General features: G+C 50.5%; 2 protein-coding genes across 2 annotated transcripts in view; one reads left to right on the top strand and one right to left on the bottom strand.

Annotated features, from left to right (window-relative positions):
• The window catches only part of HLCS (holocarboxylase synthetase), a 172,795-nt gene extending 169,293 nt beyond the window's left edge, over positions 1 to 3,502 (top strand). Inside the window, exon 11 of the mRNA XM_031687000.2 lies at positions 281 to 3,502. Coding sequence (XP_031542860.1) covers positions 281 to 452 — 172 coding nt within the window. The 3' untranslated portion in view covers positions 453 to 3,502. The remainder of the gene's footprint in view (positions 1 to 280) is intronic.
• A 3,204-nt stretch (positions 3,503 to 6,706) lies between these two features.
• SIM2 (SIM bHLH transcription factor 2) overlaps positions 6,707 to 24,005 on the bottom strand; it is a 43,674-nt gene continuing 26,375 nt past the window's right edge. The window contains exons 7-11 of the mRNA XM_072969104.1: positions 20,433 to 20,539; positions 11,900 to 12,047; positions 10,301 to 10,469; positions 9,333 to 9,741; positions 6,707 to 7,170 (exon numbers count right to left, since the gene is read on the bottom strand). Of these exons, the coding sequence (XP_072825205.1) occupies positions 6,707 to 7,170; positions 9,333 to 9,741; positions 10,301 to 10,469; positions 11,900 to 12,047; positions 20,433 to 20,539 (1,297 nt within the window). The remainder of the gene's footprint in view (positions 7,171 to 9,332; positions 9,742 to 10,300; positions 10,470 to 11,899; positions 12,048 to 20,432; positions 20,540 to 24,005) is intronic.

Genomic DNA, 24,005 nt, shown 5'->3' with positions numbered 1-24,005 from the left:
CCAGGGGATCAGAATTCGGAGTGCCATTGCTTATAAGAGAAGCAGTTACAACTAACTCCCTGTTGGACTTTGCATCGCCCTGGTTATTCTCGTAGCTATCATAACAATTCAGGCGGGACCCTGAAAGTCAGAGCTCAGACTCAGATGCATTTTAACGCTATCTGGCGCAGCCCCCTCCCCCACCACCCCGCACCCCTTCGCATAGTGGATAATTACCTACCTAATTGTCTCAAGCCAGTGTTACTCCATTTCCCGGTGACGGGTCTGTTCCTCATTTCAGTGCTCAGCAAGTCAGTCTGGGAAGCCCGGAGGGACCAAAGGTGTGGATAGTCGGCCTCGATGATTCCGGGTTCCTTCTGGTTCACCAGGAAAACGGCAAGGTGATGACTGTGCATCCTGACGGCAACTCCTTCGACATGCTGAGAAACCTCATCGTCCCCAAACAGCAGTAGTCCCCGCGCCTGCGCCAAGGCCTGGGGCCTCCCCGGGCCGCTGCTGAGAGGGGCTGGGGCTGACACGTGTGCAGAACCACCACAGAAACATTCCCGTTTGATTTCTGCCACCTTTCCTAGCCCGTGGATCTGGAAAACTAATGCAGAGTTGTAGGCGATTTTTCTCTCCCTCTGATTAATCAGTTAATTCTTTAATTTTGTTCTGTCGCCATTTTATTTGGTGTTTGAAGATGTTTGGGTGGAGGGTTGACAAGTGAAGGTTTAGTTTAGGGAAAAGCCCTGCCGTAGGTGTGACATAGTTCCCCCCTCTTGGACTTGGATGTATGTTCATTGCCCCCCCCCCCCGCCCCCAAAAAAGTTTTTACATGGAAACAGCAATGGCAATGGGATAATTCAAATGTTTTCCCAGTAGTGGAGATCTTTACCCCTAAACTGTGAAAATCAAATTAAAAAAAAAAAAAGCTTTCGGGCCAGAGTTTGAGGTATGATAACACTGTTTACGAGCATCCAGGGAGGCATTTTCCTACAGGAGCACAGACTGGCACTTAGTCATCATTTTATTTTATTTTTTGTTAATGAAGAAAAGAGCAGGTTGACCTCTAAGAGCTGTTCTTAGCTCGGTGGCTTGTGGCCCAACAACAGTCTGAGTGGCTCCAGAGACGCACAGAGTTGAGGAGGATGCAAGGACCTTGCAGAAGAAATCAGTTCATTACCTTGACGTTAATTAATGAGCTTGCCTTTCATAAGTTTTAAGTTTACTGGGTATTCTGAAGTGATGGGATCAAGTTCAAGATCCTTAAAGCGTTGATTAGGCACTTGCTTGGATGTGACGGGGGATGATTTGGCTCTAACAGCTGGAGATGACGTCTGGCTCTCATACTGCACGCAAAGGAGGATTTGGAGCTTTTAAGCCAGCTTCAGGCTTGCTTTGAAATGCAGAGCATTCCTGCAGGCCTGTGCAGGGCACAGAACATAGAAGTACATGGCATTTTTATTTGTAAGTCATTTTCTTTTTTGCCCCCTTTTTCTTATATTGCCAAAAAAGAAAATGTTATTGATACTGAATACCATCAGTTAAGAGGACAGATGTGTGTGTTTGTGTGTGTGTGTGAAGCTTTAAAAGAAGATGTTCAAAATCTGATGCCCTAAGAGTCTCTGTGGAAGAACAAAAGAAAGGAAGCCTTTTGATATACATGTGCTGCTTCCAGATGTAGTCCATGCTTTCTCCATGTAACTCCTCTCTCTGTTGAACTTGAGAATCGTACACGTAGCTTTTCAGCCTAAAAAGGCCAATTTCTGTCCTCTTGTCTCTCTTCATGCCCCCAAATGAAATTAGTGGAAAGAAAACTCGAAGAGGCTCTCAGCTTTGAACAGAATCCCCTTAGTGCACACCAGCACCCTCTGTCCAGCTTTCCCCAGTCAGGCTAACTCCAGAAACGTGTGGTTTTCAGTATAAAAATCTGTCTACCTTTAGCCAGGCACAGGCAGCCCCATAGGAAGGAAAAAAATAACATGTTTAGTTAAGTACACCAACCCAATATGTGTGTTTTGGAAATGTAACTTTAAAAGAACTTCAGAAGCAATTTTTGCAAATAAGGCTTCAATTAGAATTATTCTTAAAAAAAAACCACGCTCTCCTAAATGCCCACGTCTAAATGTAAGTTTAAGTAAAAGTCTGTATCACCCCAAAATTGCAAAATGGACTCACCCTGGAGAGGGCATCTGCAAAATATCATCCGGAAGAAAGATCTCAGGCTAATGTTGCAAGTTTCATTTCTTAAACTTTGTAATATAAGGCAAGTCATCTCTCAGAGCGGCCGTCATTACTTTTTGAATTTCTTTGGGGGGTTATTTAATGAAAAACATGCTCTCATTTGTTTTAAGCTGAAGTCCTATTCTAGACAGCCTGCTTTGGGGGGGGAAGTGTTATCATTTAATTTCCTTTTGGTAAATTAAAACTAATGAAGTGTGGCCATGTCAAAGCAGACGGAGATGCTCCGGGCGTATCGCTTCGCCTCTGTGTTTTTAAGACCGTTCTTACTTGTGCCCACACCCAGTTGTCTTGAGGGAGACAAAGTAGACTTGGAGCAGATGCTGCATTTTTCATAAACCTGATTTTGCCTCAAATGAACCAAAGACTTTGGAAATTCTGCTTCGTATAGAACAGCTGAATAAAGGCATTTTACTTATATTTTTAGCATTAGGGAAACGTATCTACTTGCTACACTGCACTCATCAATTTGAGGTGTTTATGAACCTGGCAATCTACGATCTCAAAGAGCTTTGAAGTCTTAATGGAAACGTTGCATTTTCTTCTTAATCTTTACAACACAGCACCTAAACTCAGGATTGGTGTGTGCTTTTGGGATATTTGTATTGTGCCCCAGTTCAGAGGCTGTGCACTGAGCAACCATCAGGTTAAGTTAAAAGGCAAGACACCTTCCCGTCTGGGCTGGTCACAAATTTCAGGGGAACTCTTGAGAAGTGCCCCCTAAAATAGGACACAGCAATAGCTGGGCTTCCAGTGCCCCCCCAACCCCCCCCAGCACTGGTCATACTGGTCATCCTAGCAGCATTTACAGTGTAGGAGCAAAGTCAGAAGGATTTGTGTCTGGTGGGGTTTGCTGCTGTGGCACACTGCCTGCCGGATGTGGGAGCAAGTGGCCCAGGAGGGGTGGGAGCACAGGCCCAGACTGAGATTGCATGCAGCCTCCCACCCTCACCCCCCACCCCATACACACACGGGAGCACTATGTGGTCACCCCTCACCCTAGGGTCCTGGAACCGGGAGAGAAGCCAGCCTCACCCAGCAGTTGCAGTATGCATAAGGGAGACGTTTTAGGCTCCCATTCTGTAGATGTGTTTGCTCTTCACTGGCAAAGAATGGATAATTGTTATTCCTGGGTAATTACTATGCATATTTGAAATAAAAGAGTGTTAAACCTTTGCATTTTTAGCTTTTCAAAGTATCATCTCTGAAAAGTAATGACTTTAAACCTACGCCTATAAAAAGCAAGTCTACCAAAATAAAGTTTAAGACTTTCTATATAGTTTGGATTCACTGTTATTTTTTTTAACCACCTTTTATTTGTAAAAATAAGCAACTACTTTTGGTTACAGAATTTTTTTATTCATATTTAAACATTTTAAAAATAAATAGTTTTACATAGTAAGGAATATTATTTATTTCTAAGTACTAAGAAGCTTTTTTTGATGGATTTTTGACAGATGTATTATGTGTCGTACAAAAGAGAAATCTTATTACTCCAAAGAATGGAAGTTAGCAAAACTCCAAAGTTTAAAACAAAAATCAACTGAGGTGAGAAATTAATAATGTAAATTTTAAAATTAGGAAATAAATTGAATGTAACAACAAATTTAATAGAACAGATACTGTTCTTGTCAAATTATTCTTACTCTTTTGTGAAAACTGCTTGACTTTTGTCTTGACAAGTGTTTCCCCAAGATTTTTACTTTATATTTCATACTTAACTTTAGGAAGAGCTTGAATAATGCATCTTAGATAACCCAAAGGCTACGATTCACTACAATTTTAAGCTACTGCAATTTTATGGCATTTATTTGAAAATGCTCCTTTTATTCCATTTTATCTGTAGCAGCCCCCACAGTCTACCTTAACTGTCTTACAGTTACAAGTCTACTTTGGGTAGACTTTATACAGGATCCACTGACAGAGTAAGCCTCTCCCACCCGCAGGATCCAAGGCAGGAAGGCATGGCCCATAGGACTTAAAAGGACCCGAGGGGTGGGGGTGAGGGAGCCGATTTGCTCGGAGCAGCCCTTCACACCCCGTTCACTTCTCTACAAAGGTATGAATGGAATGGCTTTTCTAGAAAGGGCGTCCATGAACATAAAGGAATTCCTTTCCCTGGGAGGCCCAGTGGAGGGAGGGCCAAGCCAATCTTAAACTGGGCTTATTTCTCAAATCCATTTGATCTGGCGTTTTTGTCAACATGTTAGGACTCACTACAATTTTTTCTTTTTTGTGTGTGAAAGAGAGGCATATATATTAAAATGCTTCCTCTTCCTCGGCCAGAGCCTCACAGAAGTCAAGAAAGAAACAAGATCCCCAGCTTAAACGTACAGACTGAAAGGTGGAGGTAACAATATTAGGTTGCCATAGTAACTGTGCTGTTAACTTTGCACGGAGCTGCTGGCCGCCCGGAAGCCAGCTTGTATAGGAATCTTCCTCCATGTTCTAGGCTATGAAAACTGATGTTTGTTCAGGCAAGGACGTTTTTCCTTGGTACACATTTTATTTTTGAAGTACATACACACTCATGGTTAAGCCTATTTGTGTCATCATTTATAAATCTGTAACGGTCTTCTTTCCTAACAGTAACCTTTGATCTTAAACTGCTCTGAAAGCCTTCATGCTTTGTATTTACTGTGTACAGCACCCCCCACCCACCCGATGGCTAATAACAAGGTCAACACAAAAGCATTTATGGTACTTTATTGGAAAATGTCAGGGGATATCTCTTGTTCATCAAACCTGCACCGTCCAGGAATCATGGTTTAGTTACGGGTCTTGTCAGCATAAAAATAATACCCCAGGCTTAGTTTCTGTGTGCACACACTCCCAAAAAGCTGCTCATGACGTATGGCTAAGTGCAGCGTAGACGTGTATGCATTCAATTCTTACGACTCTGCCTCTTTACTGCAAGACACACGTTCCTAAATTTGCAAATTGTAAGGTAAGGCAAACTTACACCGTGTTAGGGGACGAGGCAGGTCCTCATAGTGATACTGGCTTGGCAACAGATCATTTCACATTTTGAGAACAGCTGATATAGGTGAACTTTGATTCTAGAACAGAGACTTAAAAGACATTTATGAAAAACCTTTCCCCTCAGAAAGGTGGGTATAGTTTCCTAAAAGTAAACCGTCTTTGAAAAAGCAGAAAATGATGGAGTGTTCAGTGTGCAGCAGATTGAAAGATGGTGGCTGGTTCAATACACTGATCCACTTCAGAGCCATTGTAGGATTTTTAAATGGTGAAATCTTGAAGCAAAGTATAAAAATAAATGGAAATTAATGGAAGTTTATTTTAAAAACACTGCTGGTGCTTTATAAAAAGATTTGTTTACCTGTTACACACATGACATGTTCATAGGGAGTTTTCTTGCCCTGTATAAAATGCAGAAAATGCTGAAGACAATGTATACATCATTTTCGTTACATCCCTTTAGCATGTTTTCTTCCACGAGGCACAGTCCATTGACAATTTTCCATATTGCACATGCAATTTAACTAACTTTATTAGCACTACTTGTAGCAAACACGAGCCTAGGGAATTGCAGGTGTGGGCCGGAGGGATTCTGCCTTGTCATCAAACTTGATGGGGTAGCCAATCCATTGGGCATCTCAATCATCCACATGTCATTCTCATAAAATACCTGGCTATATAGATTTTTGCATTTAATGCCTGTTCCATATATTCTAAAGGTGCTATTCTTGGTGGTATCAAGAGTTCACATGGGTTAGGAGGCAGTAAGAGCTCGTGACTTGTGGAGCACACCCACGTCCACCCCCTTGGTCTCGGCTTGTTGATTTTCGTATTAAAGAAAGGGTTAAATTAAAACGACTTTTAATGAGACTCATGAATGACTTTTAAAGACAGCGGAGTTGTCCAAAATTCATGGGGCTTAAATCATCACATTCAGCCTTGACTGAAGAATCTAAACGGGCTCTGAGTACCGGAGGCTTCCTGTCTCCCGGTCGGCCACCCGCCGGCATAGCTGGCTGTATCAGCGCGGGCTCTCCTTAAAGCGGAGGGCTCCTTCAATCCCCCGGAGGGACTGTTACCGAGCATCGGGGACAAGGCAAGGGGCGCAAGCCTGATTTCAAGGTGAGGAAACCAAGTCCCCCCAAAGACAGAGTAGTGGAGGCCACACGTGGGACGTCGGGGACGCTCAGCTACCCCTTTCGGAAAACCTGGCTCTCGGAGAACGAAGGTCGGGCGGTCACGTCTCCCCAGCATCGCCGTGTCTCCGTCCTCTACACCGGCGTTTATGGCATCTACGGTACAAATCTAAAGTCGGCGGCAGAGTTCTATTAAAATAGTTGTCTCTGTATAAATTAATTTAAATCGTGCATATACAGCTCGCCCCTCCTGACTCGGCTGGACTTGGCGAAGTGGGAGCCGAAGAGGCTGGCCTATGGCTTCTCCCCGCAGGCAGCCCTGCGCGAGGCGGGGTCGGCCCGGGACCCCGCCGTCCGGCCCGGGCGGGTCACCTGCCGTTGGTGATGATGACCGAGGCGCCCAGGTAGTGCGGCAGGGGCGCGCCCGGCGGCGAGGCGGCGGCGGGGCCCGGGGGCCGGGGCCGCAGCGCGCCGGCCGCCGCCTCGGGGGCGCCGGGGCCGCAGGCGAGGGCCGAGGAGGCGGGCGCAGCGCCCCCCAGCGGCCCGCGCCGGGCCAGCACGCGGTGGTAGTTCAGCAGCACGAAGGGCAGCTGCGCCGGCGCGCCCGGGGGCTCGGGGGCCGGCGGCGCGCAGCACTCGGGGGCCGCGCGGGCCAGCGCCAGGCGGGCCCCGTCCCGGGTGGCCTGGCGGGCGGCCTTGGCCGGGCCCAGCGCCGGCTCCTCGCGGTAGTGGCCGCAGCTCGGGAAGCTCGGCGGCGGCGGCGGCGGCGGCGCGGTGTCCTCGCCGAACCTGCGCACGGCGGCGGCGGCGGCGGCGGCGGCGGCGGCGGGCGCTGCGGGGACAGGCGACACGTTAGACGCCAGCTAGGGGGAGGAAGGGGACCTGTCCAAAGCATCACCCACCCGAGGGGGCCGGGGGCCGCCACCACCCCTGGGCAGCCCACCACCCGCGCCGCCCGCGCGCTCGACTTCCGCAGCCGCCCTCGCCCCTTCCCCGCCTGCGTCCCGGACCCGCCCTGTCCAATCGCAAGATGCAAGATGAAATGTTCTAGCAGCCGCAGGAAAGAGTGAAGAGAAACAGGTGGAGTAAATGTTAGTAAGATACTTAATTTAATTCAACATAGCCGAAATAGCATTTCAATAGGAATCAATATAAAAAGCATGGAGGTAGTGTATTCCTTGTTTCTGTCTTCGAACTGCAGTGCAGATACTCCGGGCACACCCTCGGGGCTGGTGGCCACCATATTGGACAGCGTAGAGGCTTCCATGGCCCTCGTGTTAGGTGGTCCCAGTCTGCCCTGATCTTTTTTGCTTATCCCTCTATGAGGAGGGCAGAGTGGTAATCACCCTGCTCCCTTTAGTACTGTCATAATTAAAGTAATAACCACCCTCACTAATTAGATGTCTGCAATCAATTATTCCCCCCCCCAGCCCCCGCCTCTTTTTAACCTTAAGACATCCTTTGTCTTCCTTTAATATCAAAAAGGCTAGGAAGTCGATCACAAATTGCCCCCAATTAGCACCTTTGGTCCATTTTTTTACCAAGCGTCTGACAAATGAAGTGGTTATTAATCTCTTTCACTTTCAAAACAGCAATTAAAAAAAATCAAATACTGTGTTATCTCATTGGTCAACTTCCACACACAAAGCAAAATAATTCTTTCAAGTCAATCTCAAGTAGGTAATATTCTCAGCTGTTACCAAAACCTTTTGCTTTGTTTTTCTTTCCTTGGCTGTGCAAGAAATCCCTTTCTTGGTTATTCGAGGGACCCAATGCACTGATGGGTATTGGGGATCCAAATCTGAGAAATCAGTGGCTCCTGGGGCTGGCTGAGGCCAGAAGGCAGGACTGCACAGCCCTGGTTGCTAGTATGTTCTCCCTGGTGGCTCGTATGTTCTTTTTTAAACTGCTACTTTTGAAAAACATGTCCTGGTAATCTCCAGGTTAGATTTCTCCTGGGATCTAGCCCTCTTGTCATGTTTGAAGACAAAGTGTATGTCAAAGCCTTGTAAAGACAGTCACAGCACAGAGCAAGAGATCAGCAAAGCAGCTCAGGGAACAGCAGAGCCCCACCTGCCTCCAAAGAGAGAAAGTTAGGTGGGGGATGGGGACTCCAAGGGGCTCTCCTCTTTAAGCAGGTGACTCTTTTCTGGGGCTTGTAACATTCACCCGGCATTTAGTGGTCCCTGCAGGACATTTGCACAAACCTGGTCTACATTCTGAGCGACAGTTAGATCTGGATAAAACAGGAACACACCTCTTACAGCCGACCCACAACTCCCACCGTCTACCCTCTGCCTGGGGGTTGTCCCATTGAGCAAACAGGAATCTGTCGGGGCCTGGGGCAGCTGCTGGCACCTCCACGGAGGACCTCTCCTTGCCTGCCTCCGGGAGAAGCTGGATGGAAGGCCATTCCTGTCTGCGTGCCAAGCCCTGCTGTAGGCAACTGACATGGCTTATAATCCCATTTTACAGATGAAAAAACTGAGTCCTGGGGGGGTGTTATTTGCCCTGGGAGGGTGAGTGGCATTTCTGTCCCTGAGCCTGTGATTTTCCACCACTGTTTTCCACAGTTTGAAAACAGGTGTGGGAAGAAAACCAGTAGTGTCCCATATTCATCTCTGGATGGAGTAGAAAGTAATCTTATAAAATAATGACAGCTGGGGGTTCTCAGTACATAGGAAAATCATTCTGTCTCCCTTGTGGGGAGCAAACAGGACCAGGATTTTTACGGTGGGTGGCCGAACACCTGGTTCTCTCTGCCTTCTCCGCTGTTCCTGGTGCCCACAAGGCCCACCGACTGTCACCCAGCTTTTTTCACTACCGGGAAGCACTCGCAGTGAGGGCAGGAAAGCATCGCAGTTCCCACTCAGCAGCAGAGAAAAGGGAAAGCTGCGGCCCCAAGTGGGAGGATTCTTTTTCCATCTGCCACCCAGGACCGCCACCGCCGCTGGTCCCAGCCCTGCCCCCTCCCCTCATGCAAACAGGACCCACCTTCGTAGTTTGGCACCAGGCCGTGCCGAGCCGTGTTCACCGGCGGCTCGGAAAGGCTCTTAGCTGGAGACGGGCTGCTCGGCACTAGGGGGTTGGCGTAGTGCCACTGGCACTCGCCGCCGGCTGGCAGCGTGCTCAGCAGAAAGCGTGCCACCTCGCACGGGGATCCTTGTGGCTGCCCGAACTTGGCCGGCAGCATTGGCTTTTTGCTGCTGAAGACGTGAGAGTCCAGAGGGAAGGGTCCGTAATGGTAGGAGAAGGGCAGGCTATAGGATGGGGCATACAGGAGGTCGCTGCCTTCTGAATGGAGCTGCTGTTCTGGGGGCGCCGGGGCGCTGGCGGGGGGGCTGGCTCTCCAGCTTCCGAGCTGGCCGCATTCCAGTTTGTCCATTTGGAACGAGCTGTATTGCTGCAGAGCAGAGAAGACGGATGAAGGGCCCACAGAGGGGCCGGCAGCAAACTGCCTTCCGATGCTGTAGTGTCCGCTCCATCCCAGGGCTGGACCCACCCTGGCCTCTGCCTCAAGGTCCCACTGGGGACAGGTGCCTGGCAGATGGCACCCCAGGGACCCACCCCCTGGGTGGAAAGAGATCTCCTCGTCCCGAGTGACAACGCACCAGATACCCACTTACTGCTTCTGAGAGCTTGCAAACGACTCTTAAAAAGAGAGGGAAAGTTTCCCTTAAAAACAAAATGCTAGAGAAACACAAGGCATCACTGTGCTGAGCCACGTTTACGTGGATTCCAGCAGCTGATCAGCCTTCCCAACTGAATCTTCTGTTTCCTAGACCTGACTTGTCAACCTGGATGTTAGCTTTGCTTGCCTTCCTCAGGCCAAGACATCCCAGAGGGACTTTGCATCACTCCACAGGAAACCTTCTGGGCAGGGAGACCCTCCAGCCCCCACTGTGCAGTCAGAGGCCTGACGTTCCTTAAGGTGCCCCAACCCCTGCGGTGGTGTGCGTTACCTGTGGAGGGTAAGGGTTTGTTCTCAGCTTTGTCTTCATCTTCGTATTTTTGGGTTTAGCTAATTTCCTAGTTTCTTGTGAGGTAGACAAGGCGGTCCTCCAGGAGTCCTGGGACTTGGACGTGGACACCTGGTCCAGGGACAACTGCAGTTCCTTGTATTCAATATCCCTGAGGAGCAAGGAGGGGACAGGTCATGTCCGCGGGCTGCGAGGAAGGATGGCTTCCCTGGGACCATCCCCTGGGCGAGCTCGTTGGCAAAGCTCCACTGTGTCATTTCACTGAGGTCAACGTGGATGGACTTTGAGGGACGGCTCACCCTCGTTATAAAAGCCACACCGCAGCCCCAGGCTCGAAGACCTGGGGAATGCTGAGTGAGGTGAGTGTCATTTGGCAGGAGTCGAGGGAGCACTGTGTAGCTCTCCCATCCCACAAGGCCCCAAACACATTTCCTGGGGACACAATGCGCCAGTAGGAAGGGTGTCAGGGCAAAAAGGAAAAGGCAGAAACACCACTGATCACTGAGTGTCTGTGGCCCAGCCGCTTTTCCGTTTAGCCCCGGGGAGGTATGAGTGGGGAGCCTTGAGGGTCCAGGAGCCTGGCTTCCGGCCTTGTCCACTTCCACATCAGGGACCCATTTCTGCCCTAAAGAGCCAACTGGGCAGGTCAGATTCATGGGAGGGGAGCGTTACCCAAAGTCCCAGCCCCAGCCCACACCTGTGTGCCGAGAAAGACTCGTTAATGGTCCCCTGCAGCTTTGCTAAAATCACTCTATCCCTAAAAAACCCAAAATACAAACAAAACCCCTCCCCTGCCACCCACCTCGCCAGGAACCTGTCCACCAATCTATGAAAGAAGAGGGAGCCTGAATCCTCACTGCATCAGAACGCACGCGAGGGCCTGTTCAGGGTGGGGCTTGGGGATCTGTAAGGGTCCCAAGTGCAGGGCCAGAGCTGGCTGCAAAGCGATTTAACACGCAACAGCCATGGTGGGAGGAGAGTAATAATGATCCGGGGTAGACCTCTGTCCTGCTGCTTCTAATGGTCTTAAAAGTATTTAGGACTGAACTTGACCTTCTGGGGTTTTAAAGGCACTCAGTATTCACCACCGTTTACAACAGGCTATGTAGGAAGACAAGGAAAAAGCTGGGAGGTAGCTTCTTTCTCAAATGGCAGGAGCACGCAGGATGACCCAAGTTTTGTGGGCACAGAGACTGTCAGTTTGTAATCTTGGTCTGGGATGTGCATCCCTCTCCATCCTGTTCAAGGTGGGGGGCGTCCCCCGCCCGCCCTCACCCTTCATCTGGGCTGTGTGGTCCCATCCTAAGCCACACCGGGGGCGGGACACTCCTGGCCATGTCCCCACCGCTGCCTAACACCTGGCCCTCAATGCTGCGTGTACAAATAGGTTGGACCCTCCCAAACAACCAGCGTGTTCAATAAAACAAAACAGGAGACAAATGAACAGCTCCAGAAAGAGAGAGCGAGAGAGCGAGAGAGAGAGAGAGAGAGAGAGAGAGAGAGATGGTGTTCATGGGAGCAATTTGACGAGGGACGGGGAGAAGGAGAGAGCAAGGAGAGAAACAAATACGTCTGACTTACGTGAGGACATAATTGACACTCACGATGCAGTGGGGCCGGGACGAGCGGCTGTTGTGCACGACGGTGGCGTAGCTCTGCACCCACACCCAGCCGCCCAGCTTGGACAGCAGCCGGTAGTACTTGGTGGTGACCTGGCCCTTCACCAGCACTGCAAGCACAAGGTGACATGAATCCCAAGGGACAGTTAGCAGGCCCTGCTGGGGGGAGGCTGCCCCCTGCTGATGACCTTGACCCTGGAAGACCTTCCTCCACCTTGGAGAACCTGACGAAGGGCGGGGCTCCTCCGCAGGAAGCTGCGGGCCTGTCTGCACGCCACACGCACACAGGCAAGAGTTTTGCCTACAGTTCCCTGGGGTCCACGGAGTCGGCTCTCCCCTCCCCTGTGAGGAACTCTCATTATAGTCACCGCTTTCCCTGGGAGAAGCAATCAGTCCCCACACAACACTGGCACCTGGCAGAGTGATAGAACTGGTTTGGCTTTTGAGTTTACAAAACACCACCGATATGTTCTAATCCCTGAACCTCTGCTCAAGGGGCGGGAGGAGCGATGTAGTTATTTCAACAAAACAGTAAGTTAAGTGCCTTCAGCTAAGTGTCAGATTTTTGCCGCCGTTTGCTGTTCCCCAGAACGCGTGCGTCTCCGCAGTGAAGCCCGTTGTTACTCTGTGGCCATTTCTGTCTCTCCCCAGTAACCCTAGCTTTCCCCGGCCCATGTGTTTATTTCCTATTTTGTTCACGTGGGAGACGCTGTGAACATGTGATGGACGTTTCTGAGAACCGAGCCTGTGGGCCTGTCTTCCATGCAGGGGTGCAAACTCCGGACGGCTGGGCAGCCTGCTTCCAAAGCCTCTGGAGGCAACTAAGCCGCACCGACCCCCTCCTTTAGGGCCTTCAGGGGAGCTGGGACGGAGGAGGCCTGGAGGGAGAAAAGGACCAGAAGCTTCAGGTGGGCAGTGGAGAGAAGAAAGCAGGAGCTAACCTTCCCCAGGGAGGGGGAGGCCAGCGCAAGCCTAAAAAGGCGCCCATGCCTGCCCAGGTCACTGGCAGGACACTCCTGCTTCTCAAGGCAGGGCTGGCCCCAAAGCCCTAACTAGCAGCCTTCCCAGGGGCTTGGGGAGATGGCCAAAGGGGCTGGTCTGTGTTGGCAACCAGCTGACACTGGAGGAAACCCTGGGAAGCTCACAGACGGGGAAACTCTGCCTTCATCTTGTAGTACCAGCCAGAGCCCCCTTGCCCTCCGCCCAAACCCTCCTGGGCTCTCCACTGCCTTTTGTGGCTTCTTCTCACTTTGAGGGTGTCTCTTCATCATCCACTTTAACACCTATAGCAAAATGCTCCCCTTGCAGAAGAAAAATGGCTGCAAATGTGCTCACCGAGGAATTAGTAGCCTTAATATATAAAGAGTACATCTAGATTAATGAAAACACGACGACCTAAAAGTAATGTGGGCAAAAGACAAAAATAAACAATTCACCAAAGAATAAATGCCCAAGTTAGATACCATCCGTCAACTCCGCAGACATTTTAAAAGGAATGAATATCGCATGATTCCACTGATGTAAAGTGTCCAGAACAGGCACATCTCTTGTGACAGAAAGCAGATTCGTGCTTGCCTGGGGCTGGAGGGTGAGGGGGGCTGGGTATGATGGCTAATGGACACCAGGCTTCTACTTGGGATGAAGACAGTCTTCTGGGATTAGATGAAACTGATAGTTGCACATGACTACAGATCTACACTAAAAACCACTGAGTAGTTAAAATGATGAATTTTATATTGTGTTATATTACATATTATATGCATGAATTTTATCTCAAAAATAATGAAGTGACAACAGGCAATGCTGGCTAATCTACTCCTTGCAGTGTTTGTAAGTCTCCCAGGAATATGACAATAGTGTTTTCCTTTTTCTTCTTTTGTACTTTACACTTCCCCTTATTTCTCACCGTGTTCCCAGGGGGAGGGTGTAGCTCAGTGGTAGAGTGTGTGCTCAGCATGTACGAGGTGCTGGGTTCAATCTGCAGCACCTCCATCAAAAAATAAATAAACCTAATTCTCCACACCACCCCCCCAAAAAAACCCTGGAAATCACAATATTCCTGAAACCTCTCCATTATTATCTCAAGCCGGATACAGTGAAGCCAGTTTATCCCAAGTGTTTTGTCTTAGCGTTCAAACAGCAGAAGCTGTGGAGATTTTATTATCTCCGACCTTTCCTGATTCTGCTATGATGAATGAGGCTTAGATACAGAGACCAAAAACAGACATAGATTTTTTTTTCTTCTTCTCTGTGACCCACGGCGACAATCAACATATCAATCCAAATTGAAATCCTAGACACTTAGTCACAACACTCTTGGTTTGCTCCAGCTCCCTGTCCAGTCTGTCGAACTTGATTAGCTGTCTGAAATGATCCCAGGCTAGAGTGCTGTGAAGCAAGGCCCTGCTTATGGTGGTGATGGGCAGGGGCAGGGAGGGCAAGTTCCCTGAACCGTGAGCTGCTGGGGGCAAAGGCCCTGCCCCCTGCACCTCCCTCTGCGCCCCAGTGTCTCCAACAGCAGGGGCCTCCACGCCAGAGGAGAGCTCCTGGGCATGGTTTTCCAAGGCCACTATGGGATGGAACTTCTAGTTCCACAGAATTACTATCCAGAAAACGGTGGCCTTCCTGATTCCTCCAGAATTCCTCCTGGTCCCAGAATTTTTCCTGGAGGCATAGCCATGTCAACGAGCCAGCCGCTGGAAGGAAAGTAAACTGGCCTCAAGTGTAATTCCCATTTCTGTTTTGAATTTTAAGAGCTGAAAAGGACACCTAAAAATGCTTATTGTGGGTTGAATGGTGTCCCCTCAAAAGACATGTTCCAAGTTCTAACCCCTAGAAACCTGTGAGTGTGACAGTCTTTGGGAAAAGGGTCTTTGTAGATGTAACTAAGTTAAGGATCTCAAGGTGCAGTCATTCTGGATTAGGGTGGGCACTGAATTTAATGACACGTATCCCTGTAAGAGACAGAAAAGGAGAAGACACAGAAACACGGAGAGAGTCGGACGCGGAGGCTGCAGTTTGTAGCCAAAGCCAAGGAATGCCGGCGGCCCCTAGTGCAGACCCACCCCCAGATGCACCGTTGGAGCCTGGCCCGCCCACACCTTGATGCGGGCCTTCCTCCCGGCGACCAGCTGTGAGACAGCACCTTTCTGTTGTTGTTTTCAGATCCTTTTCATTATCTGAATGTAGTTCCCTGTGCTATACGCGAGGACCTTGTCATTTCTCTATTTTATATATAGTAGTGTGTATCTGCTAATTCCAAACGCCCAATTTATCCCTCCACCCTCCCAGCCTCCCCTGCTAAACATGAATTTATTTTCTATGTCTGTGAGTCTATGTTTTGTAAATAAGTTCATTTGTGTCTTTTTTTAAGATTCCACATATAAGTGGCAACATCTGGTAATTTGTCTCTCTCTGTCTGACTTACTTTACTTAGCACAGTGCCCTCCGAGTCCATCCATGTGGCTGCATTTCTGTTGTTCCAAGACACCTAGCTGGTGGTATTTGGTTACGGCCCCAACAGGAACCTAAACCACCCCCCAGGGGGACAAATGGTCAGTGTGATCCCTGTACTCCTCCTGGCTCTTGTCTCCTCTGCCAGGAGGGGCCTCAGAGAGCGTGTCGGTGGTGAGACTGAAGACAAGCCACGCGGTCCTTTGGGGAGTGAGGCGCCCCACACACACCACTGCTCTACACCTGCTGCCAGAAGCAGTTTGGTTGGTAAGAAGATCTAGAAAACCCAGGGAAGAGAGAAGCGCTTTCTTGGGGAAGAACTTCCACAGGGCTACGCTGTGCGACGTCTGCGAGGTGATGCTGACCACAGAAGATGCGCTCAGCGCGACCCATCTGGTCACGGCTATAAATGTCCAAAACTGCTTCTGGGGAGCAGGGCAATGTGTAGATTGCACAGCGCTTTCTAGATTGTTTCCTGTTTCACTGCTCATGGGTTCCCTTTAATGTGTGCAAGCTCCCGTACCTTCCTCTGCAAGACAGAGCTGCTTCTACCTCCAGACTCTGCTCAGAGGGCAGCATCCAAAAGGATCTGCATATGAATTAAACTCCATCGTCCATTTCCAGCCCAGAGGCAAGTGAGGCCAGCAGTGATGCCATGCTCCCTGTAACGTCCATCAAAACTCCTCACAGTGGACTGGAAACTTCTTTCAAGTGTATCTTCTATTTCGAGACCTTTGTCTCTGTTCCACATTTGTGCTATAGAGTGGATGAAGGCTGACATCCCGTGGACCACACATGTCCACCAATGTCCTCTGTCAGTGGCACGGTGTTGCTGTTACTCAGAATGCCTTTGGACGGTCACGTGTTCTCCAGTGAGCCATAAGCTCCACCACTCCCTCCAGCCCCATCCTCGCCCACGCATATATTCAGGACCCTGTAAGCATTTGAGTTTGTGACTCCTGTATGTCATTTAGAGTGTGTTTTCCAAGGGTCTGCATCAGTTATTGCTTGAAATTTGCAGACATATTCAGGCTTTGAAGCCTTTCTGTGACATTGAAATGTTTTGATAGTTGGACACGTTCTCTTTGGGATTTGGGTTTGGCCTACTCTGGACCGGGGCCCACCTAGAGAACTAGGTGGAACCCTCCACTCCTTTGGATGAACAGCCATGCAGACATCGTGGATCTTCCAAAACACAGTGTCCACAAGAAATCTGCCCAGTGTCCCTTGACACACATCTTTAAGTTTCCCCTGTCCGACCTGAGCACCAGGCTGGCTCTCTGTTCATCCTCAGGACCCGCAGGTCAAGCCCCACTCTGCCAGCACAAGAAAGAGTCTCCCAAAAGCTTCACAGAGAAAACAGGGAGACAGGGTGGCAGGCTCCAGCTGGAGGGCCCATTCCCCTGGGGCCGTGTGACTGTCATACTGTGCTGGGCCCACACTCAGCAGGCCTTCCCTCAGCCACTGCGAGGCAATGAGCCACCACGTGCCGTGAAGCAGTGAGCCGGGCTGGGGGGTCAGAGACATTCCCTAGAGGATCTTGTGTGCACCTTTCCTTACAGAAGGTTCTGGGGAGAGCCCCGGCAGGGCCCGACTTGGCGTGCCGGCTGGGAAGGCTGCCGGGCTGCCTCCGGGGGCCTCTGCTCCCTGAGACCACGCTGCTTCTCCTCACTTCCTGGACTGTGTTGAATTCCCTTTCTTTAGGGGCTGTGCTTTCTTCAGACCCTGTGGACTCCTGCTCCTGGTTAAGACAATATTTTGAAGAATGTGTGGAAACCATTTGGCTGCCTATGGTCCTCTCGAACCACTGCTTCCCTCTGTCCAAGTCGGCCTCCAGCGCAGCGCGTCGCCCAGCGCCCGGCGCCCGGGTTGTGGACACCGCTGTGGAGAAAGCATGGCCTGGGGAAATTGGACAGTGACCTCCCATCCATCCTGGTGTTGGCAGCGATTGGTTTTCCTCCTGGGCTGACAGACTCATGTGTAAGTCTCACAGGAGCAGGAGGCTCTCGCCGGGGCCTTGGAGGCCTGCAGGGCCCAGAGGGCGGGTGGCTGGAGCCGCCGGCCACCTCCAGCCGCGTCAGTTGGTGGGGGCCTAAGGGAAGCAGCAGAGGTGGCTCCCGGGCAGCTCCCGCTGTGGCCGGAGTGAAGGACTTGAGTCCCAGGTCACCAGGGGCTGCTCTGGGGATCCATGCAGAGCCTGGAGTGCGGGCAGGTCGGCCAGGCCCCTGAGCCCTGCTGTCAGCCACCGAAGCAGCAGGTGACGGGACCGAAAAGTCACATATTGAAGTGATGCATCTGACCTTCTAAGTCAGGAATGAGAAGCTGGGAGTTGACCCCTCAGTTCTGTGCCCCAGAAGGAGAGTGAGGCCCCAGGGACCACACGACAGAGAGGTTTCAAAATCGCCTGGGTTCCACGCCCTGAAGACCTGCCTCCATCCCCTCACTCTGGTTGTTGATTGTCTTCCTTTTCTTGAGCAGAAAGTTCCAGCTGGAGGGGAAGTAACGTTCAGTTTAGTGCTAAGCTGCCCTAAGGGGACGTTGGAAGGTGGTTCCAAGGCTGAAGCCAAGGCATGAGCTCTGGGAGACCCAGTCCTGCCCGGTGGGTGGGTCGGAGCCCCAGCTGTTTCTGGCTGACTTGAGGGAAAGCTGGTGGGCGCATGGAGGGTCTGAGGCCACGCCTGCCCTCCCCCTGGCCTGGCTGCCGTGTGCTCTGTGCCTCCTGTCCCTGTGGTAGTTTCTGGGCCACGGTGAAGGTGGAGTCACAGCACAGCAGTGATCACTGTTGATACTACTTTTTTTCTGTTTTCTTTGACCAATTCTAGCCCATTTGGCAGAGAAAGCTGTGCTCCCTCTGATTTGTAAACGCTGTGCCTTTTCTGAGTGTCCCTTGGAAGCCCACGTGCCCCTTCCCTCTCTGGGTCCCTTCGGATAATCGCGATGTCTGTAAATTTCCACTCCATGTGAAGCAGGGCGAACTCATCACGTAAATCGCAGGAGACCTCTCCAATAGCCTCCCTCGTTGTTAAGTTGGATGCGCTCAGGAAGATGGGGGCTCCTGGAGGACAAGTTTAAGACCCATCAGGTGGTGGGAATTGCTGAATGGCCTGGGCTCTGGTCCTGCTCACAAGTCTCTCCAACCTCCCAGCCTCACCCGGCTCACTGGGCCCAGCTGCCCTCAGATTTCATACGTGAAAAGCACATGGCTTGTGTCAGGGACACAGGAGCCTTCCACTGGCCATCACTGTGGCCTTCATTTTCAAATTACAAATGGAATTTATTTCCCTTGGGAAAAAAATCCTCCTCCCCTCTGTTAGCCAGGCAGTCCGAGAGATGAAAAATGGTATTTAAAACAAAGACTTTTAATTCTGTAAGTTTCTGAGTGGCCTCATTTCTTGTGCCACAGCCCCACTTTGAAAAATGACTCTTCCTTCATGGAAGTCAAGGGTTTGCTTTCAACCCCTGTGCTGGAGAGGCTCCAGCCTCGGGGACAGGGCTGGGACCCTCCGGGCTGGGGCTTCCCCTCTGACACCCTGACAGACAGTAGCAGGGAGGTGAGAAGGTGTGAACCCTGACATTTGCTCCCCTGCCTCCCGCCTGTCCTTCCCTCTAGACTGTTCTGTGGTGCACGCCCTCCAGCAGACGCCTCTTTCGTCTCCCAGTTGCTCTGCTCACTCCAGAGCGCATACTGCCCTCTTCTCCCACTACCACCTGCCCGATCAGGTCTCCGAAGATCTAATTCTGTAATTGACACTTCCTACCCCGTAGGCAGAAGGAGAATTTCGAGCTCCCGTATCAGTGATGCTGACCTACGGAACTCGTCCAGACACTAGGCACCTGCTTCCTACCAAGCCGGGCTACGGGAAGGACAGGTATGATCATGATTTGACCATTTGTAAAGAAAGAAATAGAAGGCTGCTCATAACTCCACGTCTCTCCATGCACGGAAACTTTTCACGCTGTTGTGAATTTCAAGGAGCAGGAAGAAGCCGACAGCGTCTGCCCAGCCAATGTCCCGGCCGTCATGGGTCTCTGCCCTTAGTGACTTGGGAGGAGAGAAGGACGACACCCTGGCTGTTCAGTGCTCATTGGGTCCCAGTTGACACCGAACGGCCAGGCATATGACGCGGCCAAGGATGCAGCAGGCCCTGGACCCGCCGTCGACCCCCAACCGACACCAGCAACTTGTCCTCTGATGCCTCTTCATCAACACAAAGCAAGAACAGAGGTCGTGCCCTCTGGGCTGTACTACAGAAGGCCTGGCTCCCCTAGCCCTCTGCACCCCATTAACCAGCACCCCTGGACTGGCCATCAGAGTGGCGGGGCTGGATGGTGGGAGGATGAGGTGTTCTACTCCATCCCAATTATCTGATGCCTCAATTTAGATTTTAGAAGAAAAGTGTTACTTCTTTAAATATTTCAGTGGCTAGAGCCCCCACCCTTGCATCCAGATGTTCCCCAAATTGCCTCCAATGCAAATGAAATACTGTTTGTTTTCTATTTCCACATGGACTTCTCCCATCCTAGAAACCTGTGGTCTCCCTGAGCTTCCCAGCCGGATGATGGACAGTGGTTGGAGGCCTATCATTGCTTGGATTCAGCTCCCAGCTATGCCACCTCATTGCTGTGTGACCATGGGCAAGTGGCTTAACCTCTCTGAACCTCAGGACCCTCCACAGTAAAAGGAGAATCATGAACATGAGACTCTCCCTCACTGGGTTGGCAATGTATTTAATCACTTAAACTAGGGCCTGGTACACCTGGTGTCCCATGTCATGGAGAAATTTATGTTCCAAAAGCAGAACTTCCATACCATCCCACACCTGCCAGAGTTTCACTGGATGTTTGGGAACTGAACGTGAGTAGCCGTGCTGAAATCAAGGGGTGCGTGGAGACATGCTTATGTCTAAGAGTCCCGTGTACACAATAGAGAATTCGTATACCAAGTGAGGGACACTGTCCCCACTCTGTCCTCGATGCCGCTCCCGCCCTCCCACCGCTGTCACGGCCCCCAGCGAGGTGAGCACGGTGAGCTCAGTACTCACGGAGGTGGTGCGCGTAGCGGAGGTGGAACACGTCACAGCCGTGCACGTGATGGTAGAGGGTCTTCTCAATCAGGTCCTGCGGCTCGTAGCCTGTCAGCTCGGTCACCCTGGGGGAGGACCGAGGCTCCGTGAGTTACATCGCTCTGCAGATTGCCTTTCATTTAAACTAATACTGGTTTCGCCAATAAATCAAGTGCTAAAAGGCTCAGGGCTGGGGGAATGTTGATTTTGGAAACACAGAATGATCTTTTTTACCAGAAGAAAATCTTTGAACTCCTACCCAGTGCAGGATCTCACACTCTTGAGCTGGAATGGCCTTCTGAAACCATGGCTAGAAGAAGGTTTGGGATGGCTTAAAATTTTATCCCTTTTCAAGGGGAAGCTTATCTGGGGAGGGAACGTTGAGACTGACACTGGGAGAAGTTGCCGAGGTGAGAAAGAGCCCACTCACTGAGGATTTTGGGGGGGTAGTCCTATGTGAACCTTTAAAAAATTATTGTGGTAAAATATATGCAACATAAAATTCACCATTTTAACTATTTTTGTTTGTTCGTTTTTTGGGGGGGAGGTAATTAGATTTACTTATTTATTTTTAACAAGGTACTGGAGCATTTTAACCATTTTTAAGTGTTGTATGACCATCACCACTTACATTTCTAGAACTTTCTCATCACCCCGATCAGAAACTCTACCCATTAAACAATAATTCCCCATTCCCTCCCCACAAGCCCCTGGCAACCTCTGTTCCACTTCCTACCTTTATGAATTCGTCTGTTCTGGGTATTTCATCCAAGTGGAATGATACAGTATCTGACCTTTTGTGTCTGGCTCTCTCACTTAACACGTTTCAGGGTTCATTCACGCTCTAACTTGCAGTAGCAGAATGTCACTCCTTTTTATGACTGAATAATATTCTCTTCTATGTAGAGACCACATTTTGTTTATCTGTTCACCTGACGATGGACACTTCAGTTGGTTCCACATTCTGTCTCTTATGTGTGTGAGCCTGGAAGCCTCCGTTCCACACTGCTTCCTGGTATAGCTGTTTCCAGGATGATGCTACGGTTGGGTGATTCCTACGGATGGGATTTAGGGAATGGCTGGAGACGTTTCAGCCTCTTATCAGTGGAGGACTGTTTAAAGCCTCCAGAAAATAGTATAATAACACCCAAAGCTGTTGTGACTAGAAAGTAAGCCTTAAGCTCACTGTGGAAATGGAAGCATCCTCCTGGTAATGGCTTATATGCTGTTACCCCCTTTTTGTTCTCATCCAGCCCCAGACATATTAATTTCCCACTTCAGCTCTTTGAAGAAAAGTGGCTCTCAGCATCCAAGTCTGCATCATCACTAGCCTGTAGGTGAAAATTGCATGTGGCTGTGGTATCGCTTCCCAGGCTCTGGGCAACTGCACTGGGGACCATGCCCCTGGAGGAAGGAAGTGGCCTAAACATCTTGGTGACAGATACTCAGGAACAGATGAAAGAGGGGGACAAGCGGGGATCCCCAAGCAAGTGAGGCTATGGCGAGATGTTGGTGGGGGCTGAGGACGGCCAGGACTGGGGGCTCTGCTGGCCCGGGTCTGAAACGTTAGCTGTAAATTAAATGGGGGAAACCCGACCTCGCTTTCATTCCCTAACCCGCTCCCCTTTCTGTTGAGTTCTGCACGGGCTTCGGGTCGTAAATCTCTGTGAGCCTCATATTTCCCTGGAATCACTCACTATTTGGTGTACACATTTCCATGGTGTTCCTCCAAGGCAGGAAGGAGCCGGGGCTCGAGGTGGGTAGTAAGGGAATTTGCACAGGCCAGAGCCTCTCAGGGCTCGGGGGACCTGTCCAAGGGCCACCTAGAACTTCAGGCCCCGTCAGAGCCTAACTCTGTGTGGCAGGAAAACTGAGACGTCTGGCTTCCCCCCAAAAAGAAAGCCAGGCATCTCTATGGTGTGGGGATGAAAGAGGCTTCCCAGACCCTCTGGACGTAAAGTTTCAGAACAACAGCCCTGAATGTGTAAATGAATCAGAAACACATGTATTAAGTTTCTCATCAAAGTACACACTGGCTTTAAAAATTAAAGAGAAAGGGAAGGGTTGGCAGCACGCCCTCTTGGTTTTTTCCAACCCTCTAGTGTCTGAAGACCTGTCAGAGGGATTTGCCAAACCCCAAACATCGCTGGGTTCACCCATCCTTAGCAAAAGCACCAGCTACAGTTTCAAAGTGAAATACCACAAAACCCCTCTGAACCAAACTTCGGGTTATGCCGAGTTCAGTTTTGTCTGGGATTATGCTGGGCCAGGCCCACCATGCTGGCCCTGTGACTTGGGGCTGCTGGGGTTCAGGCCAACCCCTCACAGTGGCCTCTGGGGTTTGGATGTAGGCATTGACGTCACCCCGCTGGGCTATTCTGCTGACCCCCTAGTACCGGGCCAGCTCCCCCGCCCCCGGCCCAGTGGCCTTTTAGAGGCCATCGAGCTGCAGCCCCCTGAAGGCCAGAGAGTGAAGAGTTCTCCAGCATGTTTCTGACCCCCTTAAGCACCTCCTATATGACTGGGATTCAGTAAAACCTCAAAGCTTCCTGGTACTTAGCAGGGAGAAACTTCTTGGTCTTCTGTAGAGACAGGAAGTCTTCCTCAAGGTGGCTCATCTCGGGGGTACGGCCCGAAATAGAGGAAGGCTGGCATCTGGGAAAACCCACATCCGACGCGCCCTTCGGGAGCAAGCTGGCCCCTGAGCTAACCTCGCGTACCCTCTTCTGTAACCTTCCGTTTGTCTGTCACGTTTAAAAGCAGTGTGGGTTGAACAACTCAAGAAGACCTGAAACCTCTCTCTTGGGGAGATGCCCCTCTTCCCCCTTCTAGAGGCTTCACCAAGCCTCAGAGGCTTCTCCAGGGATGGTCAAGGGAAAACTAGGAGACAAAACGAGGGGGAAATTATATCCTCCCCAATTTCGGAAACAATGAACTTGGACACTGGGTTTTCTTGCTAAAAGTTGGCTTTTAGATTTGGCTCCTGAGTCTGGAAGAACCGCCCTCTCCCCCTTGCCCTGTGTGTGGCGGCTTCTTCTACACGCCCAGGCTCTGGGGCAGCTCGCCCCCCTGCAGGTGCCTCCGTCTCTACCACAGGGTAACAGTGCTTGTTGCTGGGTGGTGTCTGGCCCTCTGCGAGGTGCCGGCGAACTTCCCCCAAGGAGTAATGCTTCCTCTTTGCCTGGACTTGCTCGGAGCATAGAACGACCTTGGAGGGCCAACTCCATCACCCTTCTACCTCTGAATGGTTCTGAGACGCAGTCACGATGAGCTAAGGCTTGTTCTTCACCTCCCATCCCTAACCAGGTAAGCTTAGTTTTCCTCCATAAATAGTTAATGGTCAATTTTATAATCCAGGAGAAAATACAAAGGCTTTGAAGGGAGACCCGGGTTGGAAACTCAATAATGCTAACCACTTATCTTGGACCCAGGGCGAGATATCTAAACTCTCTCTAAAGTCTCAGTGTTTCAATCTAGAGAATGGAGAAAACAGTTCCACATACTGCACATGTAGGTGCACTAGCACCACGCCCTGGCCAGGATGCTATTACT

This window comes from Vicugna pacos, chromosome 1, assembly GCF_048564905.1.
Source record: "Vicugna pacos chromosome 1, VicPac4, whole genome shotgun sequence".
Taxonomy (NCBI): Eukaryota; Metazoa; Chordata; class Mammalia; order Artiodactyla; family Camelidae; genus Vicugna; species Vicugna pacos.
Note: the sequence above shows the minus strand (reverse complement) of the source record. Positions and strands in the feature narration are given on the sequence as shown.